This window comes from Yarrowia lipolytica, chromosome 1F (genome assembly GCF_001761485.1).
Source record: "Yarrowia lipolytica chromosome 1F, complete sequence".
NCBI classification, from domain to species: domain Eukaryota; kingdom Fungi; phylum Ascomycota; class Dipodascomycetes; order Dipodascales; genus Yarrowia; species Yarrowia lipolytica.
The window spans coordinates 2637503-2661453 of NC_090775.1; the positions used below are offsets into that span (position 1 = coordinate 2637503).

A 23951-nucleotide genomic window follows, 5' to 3' on the forward strand; every position below is an offset into this window, starting at 1 on the left:
ACCTACACTTCTGTGTGGCTCTCCCTCCCTCTCTTCTCTTTTCTGGGTCTGCTCGCCGCTGCCGTCGTTCGCAATGCTTCCCTTTTGCTTTTCCTTCGCCACACATTCCAGGTTGCAATTCCCTCACGCCCATTCCATTGACCGAGGTGTCGGGATACAGTTTATGTCCGGATTGTTCGGAAAACGGAACTAGGTCGTATAGCGCAGTGTAGTGTAACCGCAGTGTTCAACAAAGCGACAGTGTCGTACGTGCTGCCACTTAATACGCAGCCTGTGTGCAAGGTCGCGCAGATTACCTACTGGAAGACCCCCCACTCGTTCAAGAACTGACGGGAAGGCAGAAGATGTCTCTCGGCTGACCCCCCAACTTCGGCGATAACATAATGATCGTATATTCGTTATAACACTAGTCTACACTAAACTAGCCCCTTCGGCTACACTCGCATAACTTGCCCCGACTAATTACAAGACCAGCGGCAGAGAGTATCCTCCATCGACGTAGCCGGCTCGGATAAACGTCGGACGTCGGCCCACTACCGATTGAATGTAATCAACGTCCACTCCTTCGTCCATGCCTGAGGCCGAAAGCACCACGACGTCATCTACCATCAGCGAAGGCGTGTAGATTCCAGGCCCAGGTGGGGGGCCCCAAGTCAGCTCACTATCCACCAGCATTAGTTCAATGTCCTGGTTGACTACTGAGCCCCGAGCTAGCGCCGAGGGGGATTCTAGGGTCGAATCAAAGCCCCAGCGACCCACTCCGTTCACGTATAGACCTACCAAGAGGCCCTGGTAGAGCAAACCGAGATGGGTGTATGTAGATGCTCCCGTAACCAGTACCAAGCCGATGATGTAATGGTGGATCCGCAGCTCCAAGTTGTTCAGGGCGCCTACCAGACCCAACCCCACCAACAGAAGCACTAGAGAGATGTAGACCACAATATAGCGCTGGAATAGCCCAGCTCGCCAAATGAGGTAGGTTTGCGAGGCGATAGCAGCTATAATGATGATCACAAACACAATGACCACAATCCAGCCCTCGGGCCGTGCGTTTAGATCGCTCACCATCAGTCTATCCACGGGAAGATTGGCGAAGGTGTAGTTCTCAAGCACTCCACACCACAATCCAGAGTTCCAGAGCAGCAATCGTGAGAGGGAGGGTGTTCCCAGCGATCGGGGCACTTTCTCGAAGGTCTTGAACAACGAGTCACCATTCTCCAGATCCGAGTCGTCATTCTCGTCGACTTCGTCTTCGTCTCCTCCATCAACATGACCGGAGCTAACAGACTCCACGTTAGCGTAGCCATCGTCTCCTCCTGGAGTTCGAGCGGGGTTCTCGTCGGTTCCAATCATGTTCTTGACGGCAGCTCTATAAATAATGTATCCTCCGAGCACAGCAGGCAGAAGTCGCTCCACAGCCATACTCAGCCAGAACTCGCGGACTGCGAGGCTGGTGGGGCCTGCCCCTCGAGAAAAGTCGACAATGGGGTCGGCAACCATGACCAGAACCCAGAAGGATACAAGGAACTGCACCCAGTAGAAGCCAGCGACATTGACACAAAAGTAGCCGAAAATGAAGGACATGATCACACAAAAGGCCACAATGGAAATGCGGTTGTCTTTACCTCCGCTCACGTGATCCTCGTGCACGGAGAAGGAAGCGGGGAACGGCGCATCAAAGTCTATACTGTCAATGGTGTAGGCCCCCTTCGAGCCCATGAAAGAGTCTCTAGGGCCCTCGAAACGAAGTCGAAACGTTCCCCCCGTGTATGGTGATACGAGTCCCGCATGCAGAGCCGCTGCGCAGGGGCTTGAGTCGGCCCGGTAGTATCTGTTGGTAGCTTCCTCCTCCTTCGTCTGTCGTTTGAAGAATCCGCCCACGTGCAGATCGCTCTCTTCGTAGTCCTCCTGCTCGTCTTCCTGCACGTCGGTTTCTTTTTCGAGGCCGCCTCCGATCACGTAGGGGCGGTATTGCACCGATTGCATGCCCACCAGGGTTTCTCCCCATTTCCAGGAGCCCCTGACGCATCCCACGGGGCACTTGAGACGCATTTCTCTTCTCGTCCCGTCTGGCAGCGGCTCGAACGGCGGTAGACAGCCCGTGGCGTTGACTCCACAGTCGGGCTTCCACACGTGCCAGTTTTCCGCACACCCCGACAAGCTGGTGTCTTCTGGAACCCGCCAAAAAGACTGTGAGAAGAGAGATAACGCAATGAGCCACCAGAGGGCGACAAAGGCGACCATGGCGGCCGACCAAATGGTTCTGCGCTGTTCATTGCGCTGTAATTTGGGTCCGTCGCGCAATCGTAGAGGCCAGAGCTGAGCGGATTTGCACCACAGGGTAACGTTTGGGTTGACGGGAGGTGATGGGCCGTATGTCCATTTGGGCCAGCTCAGTCGCAACATTGTGGGTGTCGTTGGAGGTCAGTATGTCGAACGAATGTGCGGGAGACCTGACAAATGGCACAACTAAAGCTACCAGGAGGCCAGCTACCTTTGATTTTAAAATATAGCATTTTTGGGCTCTTTCAAGCCTTCACAGAAGAGTGCTGCTCATCTGCAGACGTGAGAGTTAAATTGCAGAGTGTGCCAAGTGTTGGAAGGAGCTGTGCCCACAGATACAATAAAGAGAGGGCGATAATGGGTTCATTTTGGCGGTCACAGACCCTCCAGTCCAGGTTTCGAGCTACCTGTGACCGTCTAGCAGACCCCGATCGTGCACGAGTTTATCTGATCACATTTCCCGGATTATGCACCACCTGCATTTTTCCGAAAAGACCTCGGAATCCGTTGTGACTAGGGCTAATGCAACGAAATGCCATAGTTGCGGATGAGACAGAGAAATAGTTAGAAAAGAGAGAAAAGGCGCCCAAATGAGGAGACCATATGTGCGGTCCCAAAGACGGCAAAACTGACGCGCACGCTTTGGACTGCGCAACATTTCCTGGTCTTCTATGACACACGTGATATTGCTATGGATGCGATTCTAACATGTCGGCGCCAGCCATAGCTATTAATCACAATCAGATTGCGACAGCGGGGGGGGGGGCTCACTTTTGCCGTTTTGTCTAACTATAATCGGTTGTCAAAATGCGAAACCCCCAAATGCCTCAGCTCCTCCCTTGAACCTTCTTGGCGTTCACCTCCTATTGTAGGTCCCACGCGATGTGGGGTCGCTATGTATAGGTATAGGTGGGGAGAGGCTAGCACCGGACTGGACGCCCGGTTATATAGTCTCCGGGCGTCTGTGTCCACCACAGCACTTTTGTGAGCTGCTTTAAAACTCAGCGACAAAACCAGACTTGCGCACAAGTACCTATGAGTAGCTACAAGTAGTGGTAGTGGCTACAACTAGTCGCACTTGGCATGTCATCATCAGTCACGGCCGTCGTCCACAGTTTTGTCCAAATTAGTTGTAGAGAGAGCGGAAAGAGCATCCAAGTACAGTGCGGTAGCAGCATTTCCCCACAGTCAACAGAACCAGTGTCAGGGAAGAGCTGAATTTCGCATGCTCTTTCTGTATTGGATGTTGCTGGAATGCAGAGAGGCATACGGATAATAATTTCCAGGTTATTGAGGCGTTTGGGACAGAAGTCGATGGGTGAAATTAGCCACAGTTGGTAGAGAGCCTTGCCCGCCCTGGTACTCGTATTTTGTGCCGTAGCCACAGTTGAGTACATACCACCCAGACTAGCGCACATTCACGTCTACACATCCTCAATGACGTAACCCAGGCATGGATTAAATCAAGCTCCAGGTGGCTATTTTGGTTAAAACTTGACCAAAGCCATTTGAAGGGGCACCAAAGGGCTATTGTACGATACTCAAAATTACACCTTGTTTATGTGTATTTGGATTAACGTGTGCCGCCGTGTGTGTACATGCCAGACCCATGGAAGTATGACATCATATCACAACAGACAGGGCACACACACTCACACACACGCACGCACCGGCTTACTAATACCATCGACTCATACATGAAATTCATATCTCTGCACCCAACTGCAACCCGGTGACCTCTCTCTCCCATCGGATCTATAAGCTGTTCCGAAGATCCGATTTCTTCCGAAGGTTTCAGAAGGTCAAAAATAGGTTGCGTGTTGCCTTAGAATTCCAGGTCCAGATTTACGCACGACTACAGTGATTATGCCGGTGAACGTCCTAAAATATCGGGCCTGTCAGACCGCGCACAAGTCCGATTTGCAATCGCAGGAGAATCTCCGTCTCTACCACATGACTGCGTCTGTATATACCCTCGTGCTATCTCTGACCATACAATAAGCATCTTTTATGGTCACTTTTATGCTGCAAATTTTACCGCCAAGAAAGCTGCATTCATTCAGTCAGCTCACCGATAGGATGCGAAATGCTGCGAAATGCTGCGAAATACTGCGAAAACATGCTGGCTAGAGGTATCCCGAGGCAGTAAAAGCCGCTGGCCAGGCCAGGTCCATATTATCAATGACTAATTAGCGTGGCAACGTGTTACTACAAGAAGTAGTATCAGCAATATATCGAGTACAAGGGTCTCGCACCCACCAATGTTCTCACGTGATTAGCCCTAGCCCAATGGACCATCCCCACAAGTAAGCACAGTAGTGCAGTGTCAATCCAATGACGCGTGTTTTAGTCTCCAATAAGTGGGGAAGCTGATAGCACGCCGCTACGCCCATTTCCCGGCCAAAATCCCTTTTCAGGGACTTTTGGCAACCCCTCTCTCTCAATCATTCCACTACGGAAAGAGCAGGCGCACATGTCTGCTGTGCTGTACGTTAATTTGGGCTGGTGGGGTTGTGGATCCAGCATCACTTGTTGGCCCAAACGCAAAGGGTGGTTGGGAGGCAAGATAACAGAGATGGAGGCTTGTCGGAGGGCATAAAAGACACTAAAAAGGTGATACTAGTCTATGCTAACGCACTCCACCTCTCGCAGTAGAGCTGCTGCACCGTGTAGGGGTCTACGTGGGCACTTTGGGTCCGTCGCCACTGAAGACAGCACAGGGTTCTTCGGGACCTGACCTTGTCGCTGACATTTGCTATTACAGGTTTTTCTTCTTGCACCTTTTAAACTCCAAACGCTTTTTCAACCTTAACCACCTCGATGCACGCGAGTCAAACAAAGCCTGCGCCGGAGGACATAGCTCCTCAACAAGTGCCATAATGTGAGGGGAAGTTGGCTGTTCGGAATCGGCGGGCCCGAAAATAGGCTGGCCAACTGTCCCGAACCCCAGAGTATGGGAAACACGGGTTTTAGAGCGCAGCCATAGACGTGGTTTATGCACCTTCTGAACGCTAACGCCGAAACCATGAGACAAGATGCCCTGGAAAACTTTGCTGAGCCTCTGGTATATATGTCGAGAGCGTGCCAGGTGCATGGAAAACAACACGTTTGCACCATGACCGAAGAAAAAACGCATTCGCTGTCGCCCAATGACTCTGTCAGCAGCGGCATTGGCGAGATCAAGACCACCTCCAAGTGGCGTAACTTTGTCGATTCCTTCAAGGAGGCCGACCTCCACGATGTCGACACCGAGGGCATGACCGAGCTCGAAATCTCGCAGCTCAAGGCCGCTAACTCGCCCCTGCAGCGGTCCCTCAAGGACAGACACGTCAAGATGATTGCCATTGGAGGTTCCATTGGAACCGGTTTGTTTGTGGGATCGGGAGGAGCTCTGGCCCAGGGTGGACCCGCCGCCCTGCTCATTGCATACACTCTTGTCGGTTCTCTTCTCTTCTGCACAATCAACTCTCTCGGAGAGCTTGCTGTCGCGTTCCCTGTCTCAGGAGCCTTTGCTACCTTTTCGTCCAACTTTATTGACCCTGCCTGGGGTTTTGCCATGGGCTGGAACTACACTCTCAACTGGTTTATCACTTTCCCTCTCGAACTAGTCGCCGCGTCTATTACCGTCGACCTGTGGCGTGAATTTAACAATTCCAACATCTCGCCTGCAGCCTGGGTTGCCATCTTCTATGTGGCGATTGTGTCCATCAACTTCTTTGGCGCCAAGGGCTACGGAGAGGCCGAGTTCATTTTCTCCATCATCAAGGTTGTAGCCGTGGTCGGATTCATTCTGTTCTCTCTCATTCTCGTCTGCGGAGGAGTCCCTGGAAACGGATATATTGGAGGTAAGCACTTCCACGACCCCGGTGCCTTTGCAAACAGCTTCAAGGGTGTGGCTGCCACCTTCATCAATGCAGCCTTCGCGTTTGGAGGAACTGAGCTGGTCGGTCTAGCTGCTGCCGAGACTGAGAACCCCCGACGAGCCATCCCCTCTGCCACCAAGCAGGTCTTCTGGCGATGTTTCATCTTCTACTTCCTGTCTTTGCTTTTCATCGGCCTTATTGTGCCCTACAATTCTCCCGAGCTGCTTGCTCAGGGCTCTGTTCTGGGCTCTGCCTCTCCCTTTGTCATTGCTATCAAGAACGCTGGTGTCAAGGGACTGCCCTCCGTCATGAACGTGGTCATCATGGTCGCCGTTTTGTCTGTCGGAAACTCCGCTATCTACGGCTGCTCTCGAACCGTGGCTGCTCTGGCTGCCCAGGGAATGGCCCCCAAGATCTTTGGCTACATTGATCGAACCGGCCGACCTCTTGTGGGTATCATTGCCTGCTCCATCTTTGGTCTGTTGGCCTTTGTCTGTGCCGCCCCCAAGGAGGTTGAGAACGAGGTCTTCTTCTGGCTTCTGTCGGTCGCAGGTCTGTCTGGAACCTTCACCTGGGGCTCCGTCAACCTGTGCCATATCCGATGGCGACTGGCCATCAAGAAGCAGGGCCGAGAGCTCAAGCGAGAAGTCACCTTCAAGTCGCGAGTCGGCATCTGGGGCTCCATCTACTCCTTTGTTTTCTGCATTGTCATTCTGGCCTTCCAGTTCTGGGTGGCTCTCTTCCCCGTTGGAGGAGCCGACCCTACTCCCCGGGTCTTCTTCCAGGCCTATCTGTGTGTGCCTGTCATTCTCGTTTTCTACTTTGTTTACAAGATCTGGAAGCGAACTAAGATCTGGAAGCTCGCGGACATCAACCTCGACGTGGGCCGACGGGAGTTCGACTACGACGCCTTGCAGCGACAGCTGGAGGCCGAGAAAATCGAGATGGCTACCCGACCCTGGTACGTGCGATGGGGCAACTACTGGTGCTAAACGGTTTATGGAGGAAGCAACCTTGTGTCATGGCCTCCCTCCACATTATCAAGCAACAACTTATTATGAGCACACTAAGAATGTCCGAGAGCGTTTGGACTTTATATTGCCGCTTGCCTCTTGTCGATATCTTAGTCCCTGCTTTTCTCCTCTGTACGAGATGAGTCCGTCCTAAATGTAGGACAGGCCAAGGGCCACGAGGGTCATGAATGACCGTGAGTCCGTACAGAACAGTACGTAGAGTAATATTATTTATTTGTATGACGTTACGTTTGGCGAGTGTTTTACACGAAAATAGTACGAGCAAGTAGGTTTCTATACGACGAACTTTGTCTGACATGTTTGTGCGTGCAACACAACTCCGCGACACACAAAGCTACAACGCCCAAAGGTCGTAAATTTGCTCTCACAAGCTAGCACTCCTTGTATGTACAAGATTTCTGCCAATTCCAGAGCGCATATATGATGTTCATGGCGAATCAAAGGCCGAGGTCAAGCAACTCTATATGGAAGCTTAACCAAGAAACTACTGTATTCTATTTTTAGTCTAACAAACACGCATCGACATTACATGCTTCAGAAGAAGGACGTGGTTTGATAGACGAGCGATTGTGGATGACGTCAGAGGATCATGGGTTGATTTGTGTCAATTGGCCTCAATTGGTCTCAATTTGTCAATTTGTGTCAATTGTTTGTTTTCTGTACATACTTGTATTGCTTCTCTCCATGATATAGTCCTAATCTCAATTCCTCTCGCTGTCTCTTCTAAAAGCACACGACACACACAGCATTGATGCATTTTTCTGTTGGAGAGGGGTAACGTTGGGGACCGACCTTTTTGTCACAACCCGACATGGCAAACCCGCTTTCGACACTCGCGTCACTCTTTGTTTCCACTCAACAGCTCCATCTCGGATCGCTTCCTACAGTACATACGATACATGTCTCTGTATCTCGTTTGTGTAAATTAGCCGACATTACCATGTTGTAGCTACATCCCACCATCTTAGGAACAGTACTAACTACTGGTAGACCTGGTCCAATGTGGATATTAGTTCTGGCGTTATCGCAAGCTCTAGATATGCAAAAAAAGTGAATCTGCTTGTCTCGGTTAGCTCGGTTGGTGGGGTGAGAATTATATTAGACACGGTACTGTAGCTTGGTTAGCAGGCTAGTGGTAGACTGGCTAATTTAGACTGGTTTCTAAACCCGAGTCTAGAACACGTTTTTAGACGATGCATATATAGCGAAAGTCGCTATGGCCAAGTATTAACGTCACGTGAATAGGTGGGGTCCTTGTGTGGGGTCTCTGGGTGGCTCTGGTGCTTGTTCTTGAACCTTTGTATATGCCGAACATGTATAGATCGGACTTATATTTCTCCCAGGCAAGTGGATCCTGCTCGCCCACAGCTTCTCCGTTAACTCCATCTGCTCCTCACTCCTAAGGTGTTCAGGAACAGGACTACTGATAGTACGCACACCATCCCCTTGGCGTGGTGTATTCATCGTGTTATAGATGTAAGAGCTTGGTACCGGTAGTAGGCATAAGGGCATTAGTAGTGGTTGCGGTCTGGCGACTCTTGAGGCCACCAACTCTTTCTGAATCCTCTTGAACAGAGACGATATTATGTGTTCATTATTGCCGTCGTGGTAATTCCACTAATAGTTGTGAGGTTCGTCTCTCCCCCCATAAGAGAAGGAAAGGAGAATAATATTCCAACTATCCCTTCCAGAGAAGAAATGTTTGCACAAGTCGCTTCCCCGCCCGTGCTAGTCTGGCTCATTATTATCCATTTCACGCCTGCTATAATTGTTCAACGGTGGCTAAAGTTGCCCACTATATGTCAGAGTGTGCGACAGCTATCTTAATGGCTTCTTTTTGGACTTGGTGGGAAGCCAGACACCAATCTATACTACAGTATGATTAACTGGAGAGGCTTCTTGCGGAGTAACTGGTACCGACACTGTATAGATCAGCCAGCTATGAGGAGTCATATGATATCATAGTCTCACACACGATAATAAAAAACCACAAAGAACGAATCAAAAGAATCACGGGCTCATAAACTAGTCCAGTTTACTCATTACCCATTGGCTAATCTTGCATTGTCAATATTAGTTGTTTGCTCACTTAGTGCTTCTCTTGTTATCCCCACACACTATGGGTTAGGGGGAGGAGAGCGGGTTAGCCTGGTATCACGTGATAATAGGCCGGTGACTTGGAAATATAACTTCATGGGGTATCTTAGAACCATTAGTTAGTCGGCATGATCCCCACAGTCCACGGCAGAATGAATAAACCTCCAACAAGACCAAACAAGAGTGTTTATGCTATGCATCCCTATTCCATAAGAGCGGGCTTTGTCTAAGAGTTCCGAATGAAGACCCAAAAGTACGACATGAATGTTATCTCCACATTATTCCGATTCGTGGGTCAATAATATTCCCCACATTTTCTTCTTTATCTTGCTGTTTGTTGGTTGCCGAAAGGGCTGCTTCAGCAGTTGCTAAAAACGGTTGATAACTTCTAGACCCTGACTACTGCATTCCCAACCTCCAAACTGCACCAGTAGTGGCGAGATATCATCATATGACTTTTCGGATCCATTCCGAAAGTCTAGATGAGTCCAATTGAGGCTGACAGCCGTCAGACGTCTTGCTCATGCTTTGAAATGATGCAAAACATCTACAGACAAGAGGCGGATGACGGGGATATAATAACAAAGAGAGGAAGAGACAAGGACTAGTGTGTTGTAGAGTGTAGATAGTGTATATTCTAGTCGCACAAACTGTCCTTGATCATTGACAGCTCAAGAGCAACACTACAAGTAGGCTTGTTTGTTTCAGTACTTGTAGCGATTTCAGGTGGCACGAAGCACACAAGGGGGTGTTCGGCAAACAAGAAGCAACCCAGGTGAAGACACGCGCCTTGTAGTGCGGACAAGTCGGGCTTTTTTTTTTAACGGCTTGCTCTCTGCTGTGGCTTGGGTATAAAACGTCACACTGCCATACGTCATTCGCTATGTCTAGTTAACGTTCCGTCAATCTGTGCTGCGACGTCAAAAGTGACAAGATGCAACCGTCGACGTCAAATTCACCGATTGGCTGTTTCCTTTTTTGGGCGAAACCAAAGGTTCCGTCAACCGACGACGCAAGGGACTGTCATGGTTCCGTAGTAATAGATAACATAACAAGGGCGAGCTAACGAGAGGGGTTAGCCAGATGTGGTTGACTGAGGAAGACAGAAGCGTGCGTACGACTGCTAGTGTGATACCTAGAGAGACAAGAGATATGTGCAGGAACAAGAACAAGACGGCCCTTTGCTTGTCCTGCTGTCCTCTCGTCTTGGTTATCTGTGTTTGAGCTCGTTGTAGACACTCCTGCATGTATAATTAGTCGAATTGGCACACTAGTGTCCAGACAAACGTCTTTGTTTTGTTTTTTTTGTCAAGCGGTTATTCTTGCCTGGAAGGTGTGGCAAACCCGGCGACCAAATCGTTGACATTTCCTGATCTCCACGTGTTATGGTCCGACTGAGAGACCAACCGCAGCCCGGAAAACCGCACCCCAATCCTGAGCCAACCGAAGATCCAGCAACGTTGAGCTAGCAGCACGCTACTTGTAGACACTAGCCACCCATCAGTGAAATGCCATGCTACAGTGTGCAATACATACGTGACAGTCAGGTGAAGACAACCAAAACGCGGTTGGCCCACCATGTCCGATGACCATACTGGGTGGGAGGGCAGTCAAGGTGGAGGATTGTGAGGGTTTGATGAGGTCATACAAAACTGCCATATGTCAAGCGGACTCCGTTCCACGCTCTCGGTCTAAGCAGTAGACGCCGTTATGCACAGGATACAGTAGCTTCCCACCACTGTGGTGGTTGTTGTGGCTGACAGCCATGTCATGTCCATTTAGCTGCTGTACAGTGTAGAGTAATAGGGATTACATACTCGTACAAGTACAAGTACTTGAAGATTGGATTGTTGTGAGGATCGAAAGGGGGGGGCTCTTCAAGAGACAAGGAGTATCAAAATTCACGGGTATGTTTGTCATTCTTCACATCTGTGTATCAAGGTCAGAATCTCATCGAGGAATCGAACTGCGAGGTGGCTACGATACTTTTACGAGAAACCATGCATATACGCATATAGGCATAATTATGGTTACCCGGCCCAACACAAGGGTCTCCAGAATCGCGGATATTCTTGTTCTACACGTGGGAACGGAGCTGTATGCCAATGGTGCTATGAGACACACACCAATGAAGAGCCTGCTCCAACCCACCCTCTATTGAATGGTGTGTACGGCACTCTCATTCCACATAATTCTGTTAGGCTAAGCTTGTTTGGGACCATCCATGACTTGACGTATAGCCTCTGAATATAATTTAATTTTAGGGCGATTTCAACTCAATATATTCTGAATAATCAGGGAAAATGGAAATAACCTGGACTAAACGAGACTGGACGTAAAAAAGACATCAGAAGCACGTCTGTTACAAGAGCAGTCTAAATGATGTCCAGTCACTCCCAAATACAAGTAGCTGAAACAGGTAATGTCTCAAGTTGTTTGCGGGGTTCGCTCCGTGGAGCTGCAGATCTCCAAGCGCAGATATGTGAAATATGCGTTGAAAGTGTTTGAAGACGCTGATCATAGAAGCCATTTACTGTACGAACCAATGCAGTTACAAGGCTCCCAACTACCCGTACTTGTACCAGGTAAGTAGCCTAATAATCCAGGTCTCACCATGGGGTCTCACTATACAGTCCACGGGTGTACATTCCTCTCTTTAGACAGAAACAGACAAGACATGAAATAGGTGGACATGAGACACTCGAGAATGTAGGTTTGAGATACATCCCGAGCAAGCCGATAAGCCGAAGATGGTACGAGACGACGGGGTTCTTACCGGTACAGTGCGGTTACTTGTAATTTCAATTTCAATTGAGTTGCAATAACGGGGAATGAGAAGATACATGGAGTCGGATTGAACTGTACATACGATACAGGTACGAATACTTATATTGTACTCGTACCGCACTTGTATGAGACATTAATTTGTACTTATGCCAGTGGTTCATAAGATGTTTCTAAAGATAATCGCGGGGTTATTTATCTCACTGAGGACTGGTACAGTTAACTCCACTTATTCAGCTACACGATCTTTCTCCGTAGCATCTTCAAAGGTCCTTACAAATCTACCTCGTCATATTTATATCTTATATATTCGATTTTCGATTGGGTATAACAGTTGCTCCGCTGTAGCTCATTACTGTCTGCTGCTGGCGATCAGACGTGCGTAAATTGATTTTTAGAAGTTAAAAGGCGTTCTGTAATTCAAGTCTGCCGTCTAGCCCTAGTTCTTCGGACTTGTGTCTCCAGCAACCCCTATTTTCTCCAATACATGACCTGCCTCTACGTCATTATCTCTCCCATGCTGTACCAGGCGCACGCCTCTTCCCCGCACCGAGTTAAAGTGGACGATGAAAGTTCTGCAGATCAAAGGTAGATGAGAGATTGCTGTGAGGGCAGGGGCTTGGATAGTGGAGAAATGACGAAAATAATTGGTTAAATCAAATCCCCTCACCAAGGCGAACACAGTCAATATTTTAAAACCCCCCAAAGCCGTCGGTATCATCCTATACTTGACGACATCTTTTCTGAGAGGGGCGGGTTGCAGTAATATAGGCGTTTTTAAAAGCCTTTTTTCCTTCTTCTGCGTCTCTACAGTGCGGCCTCTTAATTGGAGGCGCAAAACGGCTCTTTGCCCAGGGTCATTTGGATGGTGGGGGACGTTGCTAATTAGGGCTCTTCTGCGCACGCCGTTTAAACACGTTCAACAGAGACAGGTGGGCAGGCACGTCAGGCACATACGGCTGTGTCAGATTGTCGAGATTGGGTCCTAGACAGGCACTAAAACTTGGCTGATGGCAGCTGTGGGCCGCTACGAAACGGAAAATCGGGCATTAATAATCATCAAAGCGCCGGAGGCCAATATCTATTCCGTTTCGGTAGGATTTTCATTGCAGAGTGGCAGTATCATGTAGGGTGTAAAAAGTAAAGGTGCTGGAGGGAAAGGGTAAAAAAGCACGTATCCACGAGGGCTGTGCATACTATGTCGATCTGTTGCGTAATTGGTCGTCGTCTGTGGAGGTGTGTGCGAGTGGTTGTTCTTAGGGAGGTATTTGCTATTATCGTCGTTTACTTGCCTCGTTAAAAGCACGTTTGACGCACTATTCCTCTCTGTTTATTATCAAATATGTGCAGTCCGAACATGGGTCTTGCGCACCTTGTCGTTTCGTAGTTCTTTACGCGACATAATGGGAGTCTATGAGATGTGAGGGAAATGCTACATGGCCAGGTCCACTAGTCAGATTCGAAAGAATAGGAACCGGAGCACACGATTTGGCCATTGCAACTACCAGCACCTGGCCCACCCTTATATATCCTCCCGTTCCTCTATCTTCCTAGTTCCATTCCTGTTGCTACCACTAAAACCGACTTTCCAGCGTCAGCGTCTCGTTCTAGGCTCCCAAAACCTTGTCTCCTGCCCCTCAACCAAAACAAACCAAGGTTTAGACCCCGGTATGGAGGTGGGGTGTGGGTGTGCAAAGTAGGTGAAGGAGATGTCTGATTCGTAAGAGAAACCCGGATTCAAACCCGTCGCGTTGCCAGCTCCTCCAACATGTCCTCTTCCACCCATCGCACGGCTATATCCGCTAAGAAACTGGGTCCACTTATGCACCCCACTTGTCTCTCTTTGCAGCTTTTGGACTGCTCGCCAAACTATGTTTCAGGTGGCATGAGCATATCTGGAAGTGTATAGTATCGGGAATAGACACTGCGAGCACGACAATCGGCCCTAAAAGCGCTATGGCCGAAGAGTACACGCTGTCGACACCGTATCTTCTCCACCGACCTCCGATCGCTCATCTCCATGCTCCCCACACGCTGATCATTTAAAGTCTGTTTTCTTTTCGCTAGCTTCGACTGTGCATCCCTCAACAAGGTTAAGGTCACGACAGGCCTGCGACTCGATAAACGTCTTATAAGGGTGGTGTCGCCGGATTGTCAGATATTGGAGGTTGAGGAAGGAAAGAACGACACGGAACACCGACAGATTCAGCTGCTGCCGATAGATTGGATTCGCGACCAAACTACCTCGACACAAAGACGCGTCACAACTTCCACCAGATACACTACATTCCATCAGATACACACTACATTCCATTCCAGACACCGCTACAGCCGATATAGCCGTCGCCGTCTCGTGTTGGTGATAATTTCTCCGCGATTTCTCTCACTTTTTTTGCATTCTCTCACTTAATCTCACACAATACCAGCCATGTCGACAGCCCAACTGTCGCCGTTAGAGCAGTTGCTGGCGCTGCTGCCAAAACTGTTTGAGGGAAACGGAAACCTCGCCACAGTCACGTCGCTGCTACCTTCAGGTCTACTAGAAACAGTGCTCAACTCGCCCTATGGCCCCGCTCTCGTCGATATTCTCAACTCACAGACAGGCAACCGGCCACTCGAGTACTCAGATAGATTGCTCTCGATCATGCCGATCCCACGATGGGCATGGACGGGAACCGGAGTCGCCAAGGTGGTCAAAATGGCCCACCAAGTTGTGGGAAATGAACTTCCCGTCAATGTCGTCAACCTCGTCATGACCACACAATACAATATTTACGGTAACTTCCCCACCAAAAGCGATATTGCACCCTCAGCCATTTTCGTGGCAGTCAACGGCATCCTCATGTGCGCCCACTTTTATGTGTTTGCCCGAGGTTACATGCGAAACCACCACTTCTGGCCCTCCTTCGGCCTAGGATGGCACTGCATTCTCAACATGCTGGGTTTTGGCATGCGAATCGGCTGGGCCAAAAATGTGCTTGACATTAAGCTCGGTATCGCGTCCACGGTCATGATTGTTGTTTCTATTGTCTACGTCAACGCTATGAACCTGCTGCTAGCACACCGAATTCTCACATTTAGACATCCTGAAACGGGTGATGCCACGTGGTTCGGTTGGGCCATGATTGGCGTCTACCTTGTCATTATCGGAGTCATTGTTATGGCCGTCATTTCGCAAGTTGTTATCTTCCTCTACTTTTTGAACTACCAAAACTGGAGACAGGCCACAGGAGCCATGCAAGCATCTTCCGTGTTTGCAACACTGGTCGCCATAGGAGGAGTATTTCTCATTGGTCTGGCATACGTTCTTCCCCGAGGAGCCCTTTCTCTCCATAACGACGACCGACGGCGTCTCCCAGCTTCAAACATTGAGTCTTACGGCATGTTCTACTTCCCTCCCAAGTACTCGCAGGTGCTGCAGTATGAGGCAGATCCCAGTGCCAAAATTGATTCTGGCAAGCTGGCTGCTCGTGTGTTGAACGGACGAGATCTTGGCTCCTCTGCCGCCATCATTATTATCACTTCTCTGATTCTTACCACCACAGCTGCCATGCGATGTGCTACCTGTTTCCTGGGTGAGCGATGGTCACTCAACGTGGCACCCATCTACAGTAACACTCTATTCTACATTGGTTTCGGACTGTTTGAGACTATTGCCAACGTCATCTTCCTCGTGGTTCGAATCGATCTGCGATTCTACATTCCCGACTGGCCTATCAAGGGCACTGGTCCTCTGACCATCAAACCCGGCACTATGGAGATTATGACCGATCCGTACCGACAGGGTCCTCCTGGTATGGGTCCCGATGAGAAACACTTCGAGAAGGCTCATTTCGAGGAGGTCCAACCTCCAATGCCTCCCATGCCCACCTATGGAGCAAGCTACGGACCCATTTCGTACGCTGGTCTGTCCCCAGAGGTGCTGGCAGCTGCTAACGCCATGAATACCACACCTGGAGCTATTCAGCAAACCGAGGAGGAAGCTGAGCGAGCTGCTGAGAAGGCCGCTAACCCCCACACTCCCTTCTCCGAGGCTACCAAGCTGCCTACGGACTCTGAGTTTGTGGATCCCATCCCTCCAATGCCCGAAAAGAAGCTGAAGCATTCTCCCGAGCTCAGAGAGGCTACTCTTCCTCAGCTTGTGAATCTGGGAAGTGCGCCTGGAACCCCCAACGCTGCGGCTGCCACCTTTGGAGAGATCCCCCACGCCACTCCGATGTCCATGCCCACAGTGTCGCAGACTCCCATGCCCACCTTACCTACCATTACCACAGCCCACGAGCCCAGTTTCGCACAGCTCCAACGAGAGCGACTGGACGCCACTCCTTCTCTGCCCGAGATTTCTTTCCCCCCTACCCCTTACCAGATTCGAGCTGTTACCCCAGCAGCGTTCCCCACACCCATCATTTCTCCTGCCACTCCCCAGCAGTTCCCCGAGGCTCACTTTTCTCGAGTCACGACGCCCATGGAGCGTGGTTTCACGCCTGTTACACGTGGATTCACTCCTAAGCAGGATCTCAATGAGCCTACTTACGGCGTGCCCTACGCTGAGCGGGTGAGCATCCCCTCACCGGTGCACGATTACGATCCTCATTACAGCAAGCCTTATGAGGAGCCTAAGGACGAGTTCCGAAACAGCGGGGGCAGTGAGGAGGTTTAGGCAATGAGGGAGACTCACTAAAACATATTTATTGGATCATGATCCACTACTTGTAGCTTTCTTGTATTTTAATTTTATGACTTTTGTTTATCACTTGACGCGACCCAAGCCCGAATCCCCAACCTCGCTGGTGCTTGACTACGTACTCAGCCTCATTGGATCCATGCTACGAGTAGACCTCTTCCGCGGAAAAAATGTACAATCGCAGTATGGAAAATGTATGTTCATACAAGTGCCCATAATTATTTGCAGGGTGATTGAAGGAGGGTTATGAAGGAGACAACATATTTATTAATGCTGGAGTGGAGTAGGGGGGTTCTTCGGCAAGCACTATATAGCAACAATCATTCTTCGCTTCTGGAAGCTCTTCATACTTGTGCACAGAGTGGTTTTACGACTGGCCAAACACACAAACGCATCAAGCTCCTACAAACTGTACTCGTACTGGTACTAACCAGTAAAGACAGGTCTACTGTACGATAAGATAGGACGGACAAGGACGTCGTTTACGTCATGACAGCATTCATAGTTGACATTAGTTACAAGGCTAACTAACCGTGTTTAATTTCAAGCCTAAACACGTTAGGTTGACCCTAAGTCCGGAAATAGCGAGTAGTCGGGATTCTTGATCCTCAGACATAGAAGGAGGTCTGCTGTTGATCCTGCGGGGTAATAAGAGATGGACCTTAGGAGGGGCGGCGTTTCTCCTCGCCAACCAGTCCTGGATCACGTTCTAACCCCCCTCATGGGTGCACAATGGTATGTTTGTGCGCAAACTCTTTTTTACATTCCAAATCTCAATCTGGCACTAAAAGAGAGTTCCTCACTGGGTCAGCGTCAAGACAAGTTTAAAATCAGTGGCAATATGAGAACAATGACAGTTCAAGGGAAACAACATCCGGAAGACAAAGCATTGTAGAGTGTATGTGGGTAAACACGCGCCAGTTTTCGTGCTGCGAGAGCCGCGTGAGATTGTGGTATCTACGGCCTCCTCCCTCTATGTCCGAAAAATACGCCCCAAAGAGGAATATCCTGATGAAGAAGGTGCTTGTCTGAGTCTGGGGTAATTATGGTACAGGGGTGCAGCCAATACCAATCAATCTGACAGAGACAAGGCTAAGACTCACACTACAGCATACTACCGTAGTTTCTCGGAACATGGACCGAGTCTACTTAAGTCGCACACTAGCCAGCTGTCAGTCCATTCCACTTTAGCGCCGTGGTAAAGTCAAAACTGACTCAAACCCGATTCAAACTCGCTCCGCATTAGTTTTCTCTTAGTTCGTGGTACAGAACTTGTAGATGGTTATTTGTATGCTCGTGTGAGGGTAAGATATGGGCTTTAGCAAAGATTAGATTTCAAGTTCTTGTACACACACACAACTTCTTGATCAAGTCATCACCCGATTCCTGTACGCGTACTTGTCGCTGTTTCGTCGTTACAGACCTCGTAAAACAGTCTCATTGTACCAACTGACAAGCACTAACACGATGGCTAATTGCACGTCAATCTAGAAAGCCTGTAGCTTGGACTAAACCGAGCTTTAGATACAAGCACACTAGTTTAGCCTGGCTTGGGCACTAGGAGACATAATATCGCTACAAAATGCCTGCCGGCGGTGTTTTGCGCAAAAACGTCCGAACTCCGACCTAACAAACAAGAGGTCGGAAACGAAAAAGAGTGAGCGACCACAATGATTATTGAAGCATGACAAACAAGACCCCGGAGGTTGCAACTTCCGGCTGGCTGGGCTTCTGACACCAGTGTCATATGCAAGCCATATAGATGTTCAAAAAGACTGTCAAAGTAAGCCGATGCAATGCACTGTTACTCTGTCATAAGTCAGCACACTCGCTAGATCCACGAATACAGATGAGCTGAGCTCTCCATTGTGCATGATGAGTGCATTTAATCGTCAGAGAAATCAAGTAAATTGTACAAGTAGCGGATGTTGGGCCATTGACATTGCTTGCCTGGAGCACGTTGCCGTATTCGTTAGGCGGTCCTCTGGTAGCTAACTATCGGTAAACTGGCATTTTCATGGAAATATTTTTCGATCTACTGTACAGATAGTGATACATACTGTAGCTTTCTGTTTAGCTGGCAAATTAGGAGACAAGTTAAAAAAGATCCTCAAGCAACTATAGCAAGTACCATTTCCCAAATAATTCAAGGACTTATTGTTAAAGTGGAGGGTGGTTTGGTGGTTAGATGTTACAGTAGAGCGGACCCAAGATGAAACACGACGACTTTCTGGATTGTGTGAACTATAGTATGATTTTTACATAATGTATGTATGTATCGTACCAGTATAGTAAATATATACTTATACTTGTCTCGGCAGATGCACTTGCAATGAGCTACAATGTGCTCTGGGCTGCAGTGGTAAACTACAAGTAGTGAACGCGAACTACTGAGGAGTTCAAACCCCCGATCTTACACACTCGTTCGAGTCACATGACTGACTCTGACAAGACCAACAAACTCCTAACCTCTCACCGATGTGCCACAAATTTTTTTACTCATAGAAGGCTGGGAGAAGAGTCGTAGAAGGCTCGTATTTTAATTGTAAGGTGTAACGGGGCAAGTAGGGTTAATAGCCGTAGTATTAAACTCAACCGATATACTGGTAGCTCCGAAGAGTAACCGAACATACGAAATATATCGTCTCAGAATTGCAGACTATACACCGGAAATCTCTCAGTACTCACAACGCAACCATTACAACCTTGGACCAAAGTCACATGATCACACAACGCCACACTAGCGTTCCCGAGCTAGCTTAGATGCATGGGTATCGGTGATCTAACGGTGTTCGACAAGATTATTCATTACGCTGTCCTATAAGACAGCAGTATTGCAGGATTCACTTGACTTCACTCCCGCAAGAAAACAACGACAACTCCGACTGCGGATATACCGCAAAGCGCTAAAAGCAGGTCCCTGACTCATTCGTATGTCCGCAGGGTGCATGTGTGAGTAAGTAATCTATAGGACTTGTTATTGTACAACAATCGACTTTGAAATAGGGGATATGCACAACAACGGAGATTGAAAATTTATCAACAACGAAACATGATAAATCGAATGAACGATATCCGATATCGATATCTCCTCTATTTTGTCGTCAAATATCCCATTTTCTTCCCCGGCTACCGACGGCCAACTCTAACTCTATGAGCACTGAAAAATCCTACTTAATCAGAGTCTTCCCAAACTCACCTTGCACACAATATACACACAAAAATGACCAAACTGTCACCCCTCAAAGCTGACCGACTCGAGATCACTCTCAACAAGTCTCCCAAGCAGTTTGACTCTCCCAAGGACCTCGCTCCCAACTCTTCCACAGACTACATCCTCCAGGTCGACTACACCGATGAGGCTGGATGGGATGCCCCCAAGATTGGGCCCTTTGGTCCTCTTCAGATTGATCCCACCGCCTCTGTTCTTCACTACGCTGTCGAGTGCTTCGAGGGTCTCAAGCTGTACAAGAACAAGGCTGGCAACAAGCTGATTCTGTTCCGACCCGAGCTCAACATGGCTCGTCTCAACGACTCTTGTGAGCGAATCGGTCTCCCCCGATTTGACGAGGCCGAGCTCCTCAAGTGCCTTATTGAGTACGTCAAGCTCGAGGGCCGATTCGTCGCCCCCGGTGGCTTCATCTACCTGCGACCCACTGCTATCGGCACCAACGGCGGTCTGGGACTCAAGGCCCCCACTGCCGCCAAGGTTTTTGTCTGTGCCACCATGATGCAGGCTTGGAATGCCGAGCCCCTCAAGCTCTACTGCTCCGATCCCAAGGATGCTGTGCGAGCATGGCCCGGAGGATTTGGCTACGCCAAGCTGGGAGCCAACTATGGACCCACTCTCCAGGAGAACTCCAAGGCCGTTGGAGCCGGCTACCACCAGGTTCTGTGGCTCTACGACGAGGACAAGAAGACCGTCACTGAGGCCGGTGGCTCCAACTTCTTCGTCGCCATCAAGAAGAAGGACTCCGATGAGATCGAGCTCATGACCTGCCCCATCTCAACCAAGCTCATCCTGCCCGGTATCTCTCGACGATCCGCTCTCGAGTACCTCGGTGAGAAGCACAAGGGCTCCAACGTGACCGTCCACGAGCGAGAGTTCGGAATCGACGAGATTGCCGAGGCCGCCAAGGAGAATCGACTCGTTGAGGCCTTTGCCATCGGTACCGCCTTCTTCGTCGCACCCGTCCAGCTCATCCGAACCCCTGAGGGCGAGCTCATCAACGTGCCCCTGTCCCAGGGCGACTCCGGTGACTTTGCTGCCGACGTCAAGGCCAAGCTCACCTCCATTATGTACGGAGAGGAGGAGAACGACTGGGCCACCACCGTGGACTGCTAATCCAGTCAGCAATGTCCTACTTGTAGCATATGTGAATAGAATTATGATGATTATACCTAGAAAAAAAAATAAGTACTTGTAGTCTAGTAAAGGAATGACAGGAACTTGAAGTGCCAACTACATGTACAAGTACCGGGTAGATAATCTAGGGGTAAATACCACTCCGACTGTACAAGTACATTATAAACTACCAGTAGCGGTAGATGTTCCAATGGTTACACATGTACACAGTATGTACACTCGTATCGACATCTCAAGTACCCACACATAACATAAAGAATCAATAGTAAAGTGATGGACATAGCGGAAGATAGACATACAAATACCCGAAAGATCACATATGTCCTCAGAAATTCTGATTGGACAACATTAGGTTATATCGCATAGATTTCATGACATAGATCTCATTTTCGAACATGCTGTATCGAGGCGTGATAGAAACAGCGTTACCCAGAGCAATCGAGATAATTAAGAAACAGATCAACAACAAACTAATCTCCTGTTCAAGTCGCATGCACTTGATACTTCTGTTTTAGGCATTTTTTTGGTGAGTAAATGATATTCTGTTGCACACTTGCCATGCAAAATTTGAGAAGCTCTATAGATCCCAAAACAAGGGAAATATACCTAAAACAGACAAATACGCACTATCGATACATTATAAACCGGTGGGGTACATGTATGTTGCTACAAGATCTCGAATAACTCGATTTTTTTCGAAAGAGCGGAATTCCGATAGTACACTTTAAGTGTCCTGTTTTATTAAAATCCGCAATAGTTTAGTGGCTAGAATTTCCGCCTGTCAGAACAGTTGTTCAGCACGCGGGGGACCGGAGTTCAATTCTCCGTTGCGGAGGTTTGGTTACGGCCATATCCTGGTGAAAATACGGCTTCCCGTCCGATCAGCCATAGTCAAGCACCAGAGAGCCTAGTTAGTATTGTAGTGGGAGACCATACGAGAATCCTGGGTGCTGTAATCTTTTTGCAGAGCTTGCGTTGGTGGTCCGCCAACGTGGCTATCACTTGGATAATTTTTAGTATCTACATGACCAATTATCTGCTCGTCGTACATCAACCATTTGACAATTAAAAAAATATCATTGATCTATCAATTCATTATTCGTCCTTCCAACAACCCAACAACTAAGCTCTTGAATCTCTATGTACTCGTATTGGCATCCCCAGCGGCTGGCTCAGCCTTGGTCTTGTCCTTCTTCTTGGACTCCTTCTCTCGAGGTTTCTTCAGTCGGTAACTGTAGTCATCTCCGTTCTTGGTGATGTACCTAACCCATGGCAACGACCTGTACTTGAGAGTAGGCTCGTTGACCTTGAGATATCGCACTTGCAGGCCTGACATGGCATAGTAAGGAATCTCGAAGGTAACCTGGACGGGGATCTGGCTCTGTGGAGTGTTATTAAGATGCAGCAACTCTGACAAAGACTCTCCCTGCTCCTCCGTGCGCGAAACAGAGATCTCGGCCTTCATGGAAAACTCCTTTCCTCCTCCCTGGAGCTGTTTGATCTTCCATCGGATGGCGTTACGCTCGGGCATGTAGACCACGGTTCCGGCAGTGGCTCTGAAACGTGGTGAAGTGGCATCTGGAGGCACAGGAACAAACACTTCTACATCGTTGGCTGTTGAACGTTTTCTGAACTGCGACTTGAGCTTAACAGAAATCAGAAGACGCGTGTTTCCCTTCTTCTCAACATCTGTGGTTACCAGAATCAGTGGCCGGTTTCTGGCAGCGTAGTTTCGCACCTTTTGGCCCTCCTCTTCTTCAGCATGATCTTCTTCCGCGTTGGCCAGGTTGAGTCGGTAGCTCATGAGCTCGAACTTGCCGTCTGGAGGAATAAAGGAAATCTGGCGGTCGACGTTAAACTTGGACAATTCGACGCACTGGTGGAACCGCACGTCTTCCATCTCCACAGTTTTTGAGCGCGGCTTTTTATGTGTAGTGGCTCCAGTGGCAGCCAACTTGTGTTCCAGCATGGCCTTTTCATTGAGTCCCAGACGTAGCTCAGGCATTCCGGATAAATAGGAGGTGACGTTGATTCGGCCCTGAATCTCGTGTCGAACCACTTTGTCGTTAGCATAGAGCAGATTGACGCTTTCAACAACGTCCAAAAACAGTTCGTTTTTCTTATACTGCAGACCGGTCGGTCGCCACGAGATTCTACTGGTTGTGTGTGTTGCCACGTCGATGTCTCCCGAATTTCCGGCTGCTCCTTCCTCGCCCACAGCGGCATTGACCAGATCTCCCACGGCTCCCAGTAAGCTTTTGTGAGCGTCCACAGTGATGTATTCCTTGAGAATGCCCGCGTCTGTGATCTGGGGCACTCCAAAGTCCATCATTTCGTCGAGCAGCTCGTAGATGAGCACAAAGTTGTCCTGGACCGATTCGGCATGCAATTGTTCGAAATATGAGGTCAGAACGGTGGCTAATTGCGATAGAAAGACCAGAGTCTCCATAGAGTTGCAGCTCACCTGGGGACTCACGGCCACGAAGATAACTGAGCCACTTTCCATCCACATGTAGTGGATACCTCTGTCTTCGAGAACAGGAGGGGCCACATTGCCATTCTGTTGAGCGATCTGAATGAGCCCAGGAAGATCAGAAATACAACTGAGAGGCACGTCTCCCCGGTAGTTTCGGCTCAGAAGCGGCTTGAATGACGGATCCAAGATGAACAAGGCCGAGATCATGGTGATGTTGATGTCAGTATGTAGGCCACGTTATGCGAGATGCGGGATGCATGAGAAGTTAGTTTGGAGGTGTAAAGGGGTGCTTATGTAATGGAGGGTGGGAGAAGTGAGAGAACACATGTATATGTGGATGCACAAGTACTTGTACGAGTGCGTG

General features: G+C 49.0%; 6 protein-coding genes and 2 non-coding genes across 8 annotated transcripts; 5 read left to right on the plus strand and 3 right to left on the minus strand.

The window, feature by feature from the left end:
• Positions 1-462: 462 nt before the first annotated feature.
• Positions 463-2406, minus strand: YALI1_F26399g (uncharacterized protein; the record flags this gene model as incomplete). Its single annotated transcript, XM_505639.2, has 1 exon — positions 463-2406. One exon carries the CDS (start codon positions 2404-2406, stop codon positions 463-465), a length of 1944 nt encoding a protein of 647 aa, XP_505639.2.
• Positions 2407-5278: 2872 nt separating this feature from the next.
• Positions 5279-7138, plus strand: YALI1_F26427g (uncharacterized protein; the record flags this gene model as incomplete). The annotated part of the gene is made up of 1 exon (XM_505640.3): positions 5279-7138. The coding sequence occupies one exon, from the start codon at positions 5279-5281 to the stop codon at positions 7136-7138; it is 1860 nt and encodes a 619-aa protein (XP_505640.3).
• A 2660-nt stretch (positions 7139-9798) lies between these two features.
• YALI1_F26474g (uncharacterized protein) lies at positions 9799-10155 on the minus strand (the record flags this gene model as incomplete). Its single annotated transcript, XM_068283446.1, has 2 exons — positions 9799-9947; positions 10011-10155. The coding sequence occupies 2 exons, from the start codon at positions 10153-10155 to the stop codon at positions 9799-9801; spliced, it is 294 nt and encodes a 97-aa protein (XP_068139547.1).
• Positions 10156-14489: 4334 nt separating this feature from the next.
• Positions 14490-16721, plus strand: YALI1_F26519g (uncharacterized protein; the record flags this gene model as incomplete). Its single annotated transcript, XM_505641.3, has 1 exon — positions 14490-16721. One exon carries the CDS (start codon positions 14490-14492, stop codon positions 16719-16721), a length of 2232 nt encoding a protein of 743 aa, XP_505641.1.
• A 3247-nt stretch (positions 16722-19968) lies between these two features.
• YALI1_F26574g (uncharacterized protein) lies at positions 19969-21090 on the plus strand (the record flags this gene model as incomplete). The annotated part of the gene is made up of 1 exon (XM_505642.1): positions 19969-21090. The coding sequence occupies one exon, from the start codon at positions 19969-19971 to the stop codon at positions 21088-21090; it is 1122 nt and encodes a 373-aa protein (XP_505642.1).
• A 768-nt stretch (positions 21091-21858) lies between these two features.
• On the plus strand, positions 21859-21946 carry YALI1_F26593r. Its single transcript has one exon. It is a non-coding gene; the product is annotated as a tRNA-Asp (tRNA).
• A 4-nt stretch (positions 21947-21950) lies between these two features.
• Positions 21951-22069, plus strand: YALI1_F26594r. The gene has a single exon (XR_002432169.3). It is a non-coding gene; the product is annotated as a 5S ribosomal RNA (ribosomal RNA).
• Positions 22070-22249: 180 nt separating this feature from the next.
• YALI1_F26612g (uncharacterized protein) lies at positions 22250-23794 on the minus strand (the record flags this gene model as incomplete). The annotated part of the gene is made up of 1 exon (XM_505643.3): positions 22250-23794. The coding sequence occupies one exon, from the start codon at positions 23792-23794 to the stop codon at positions 22250-22252; it is 1545 nt and encodes a 514-aa protein (XP_505643.1).
• Between the last annotated feature and the right edge of the window lie 157 nt (positions 23795-23951).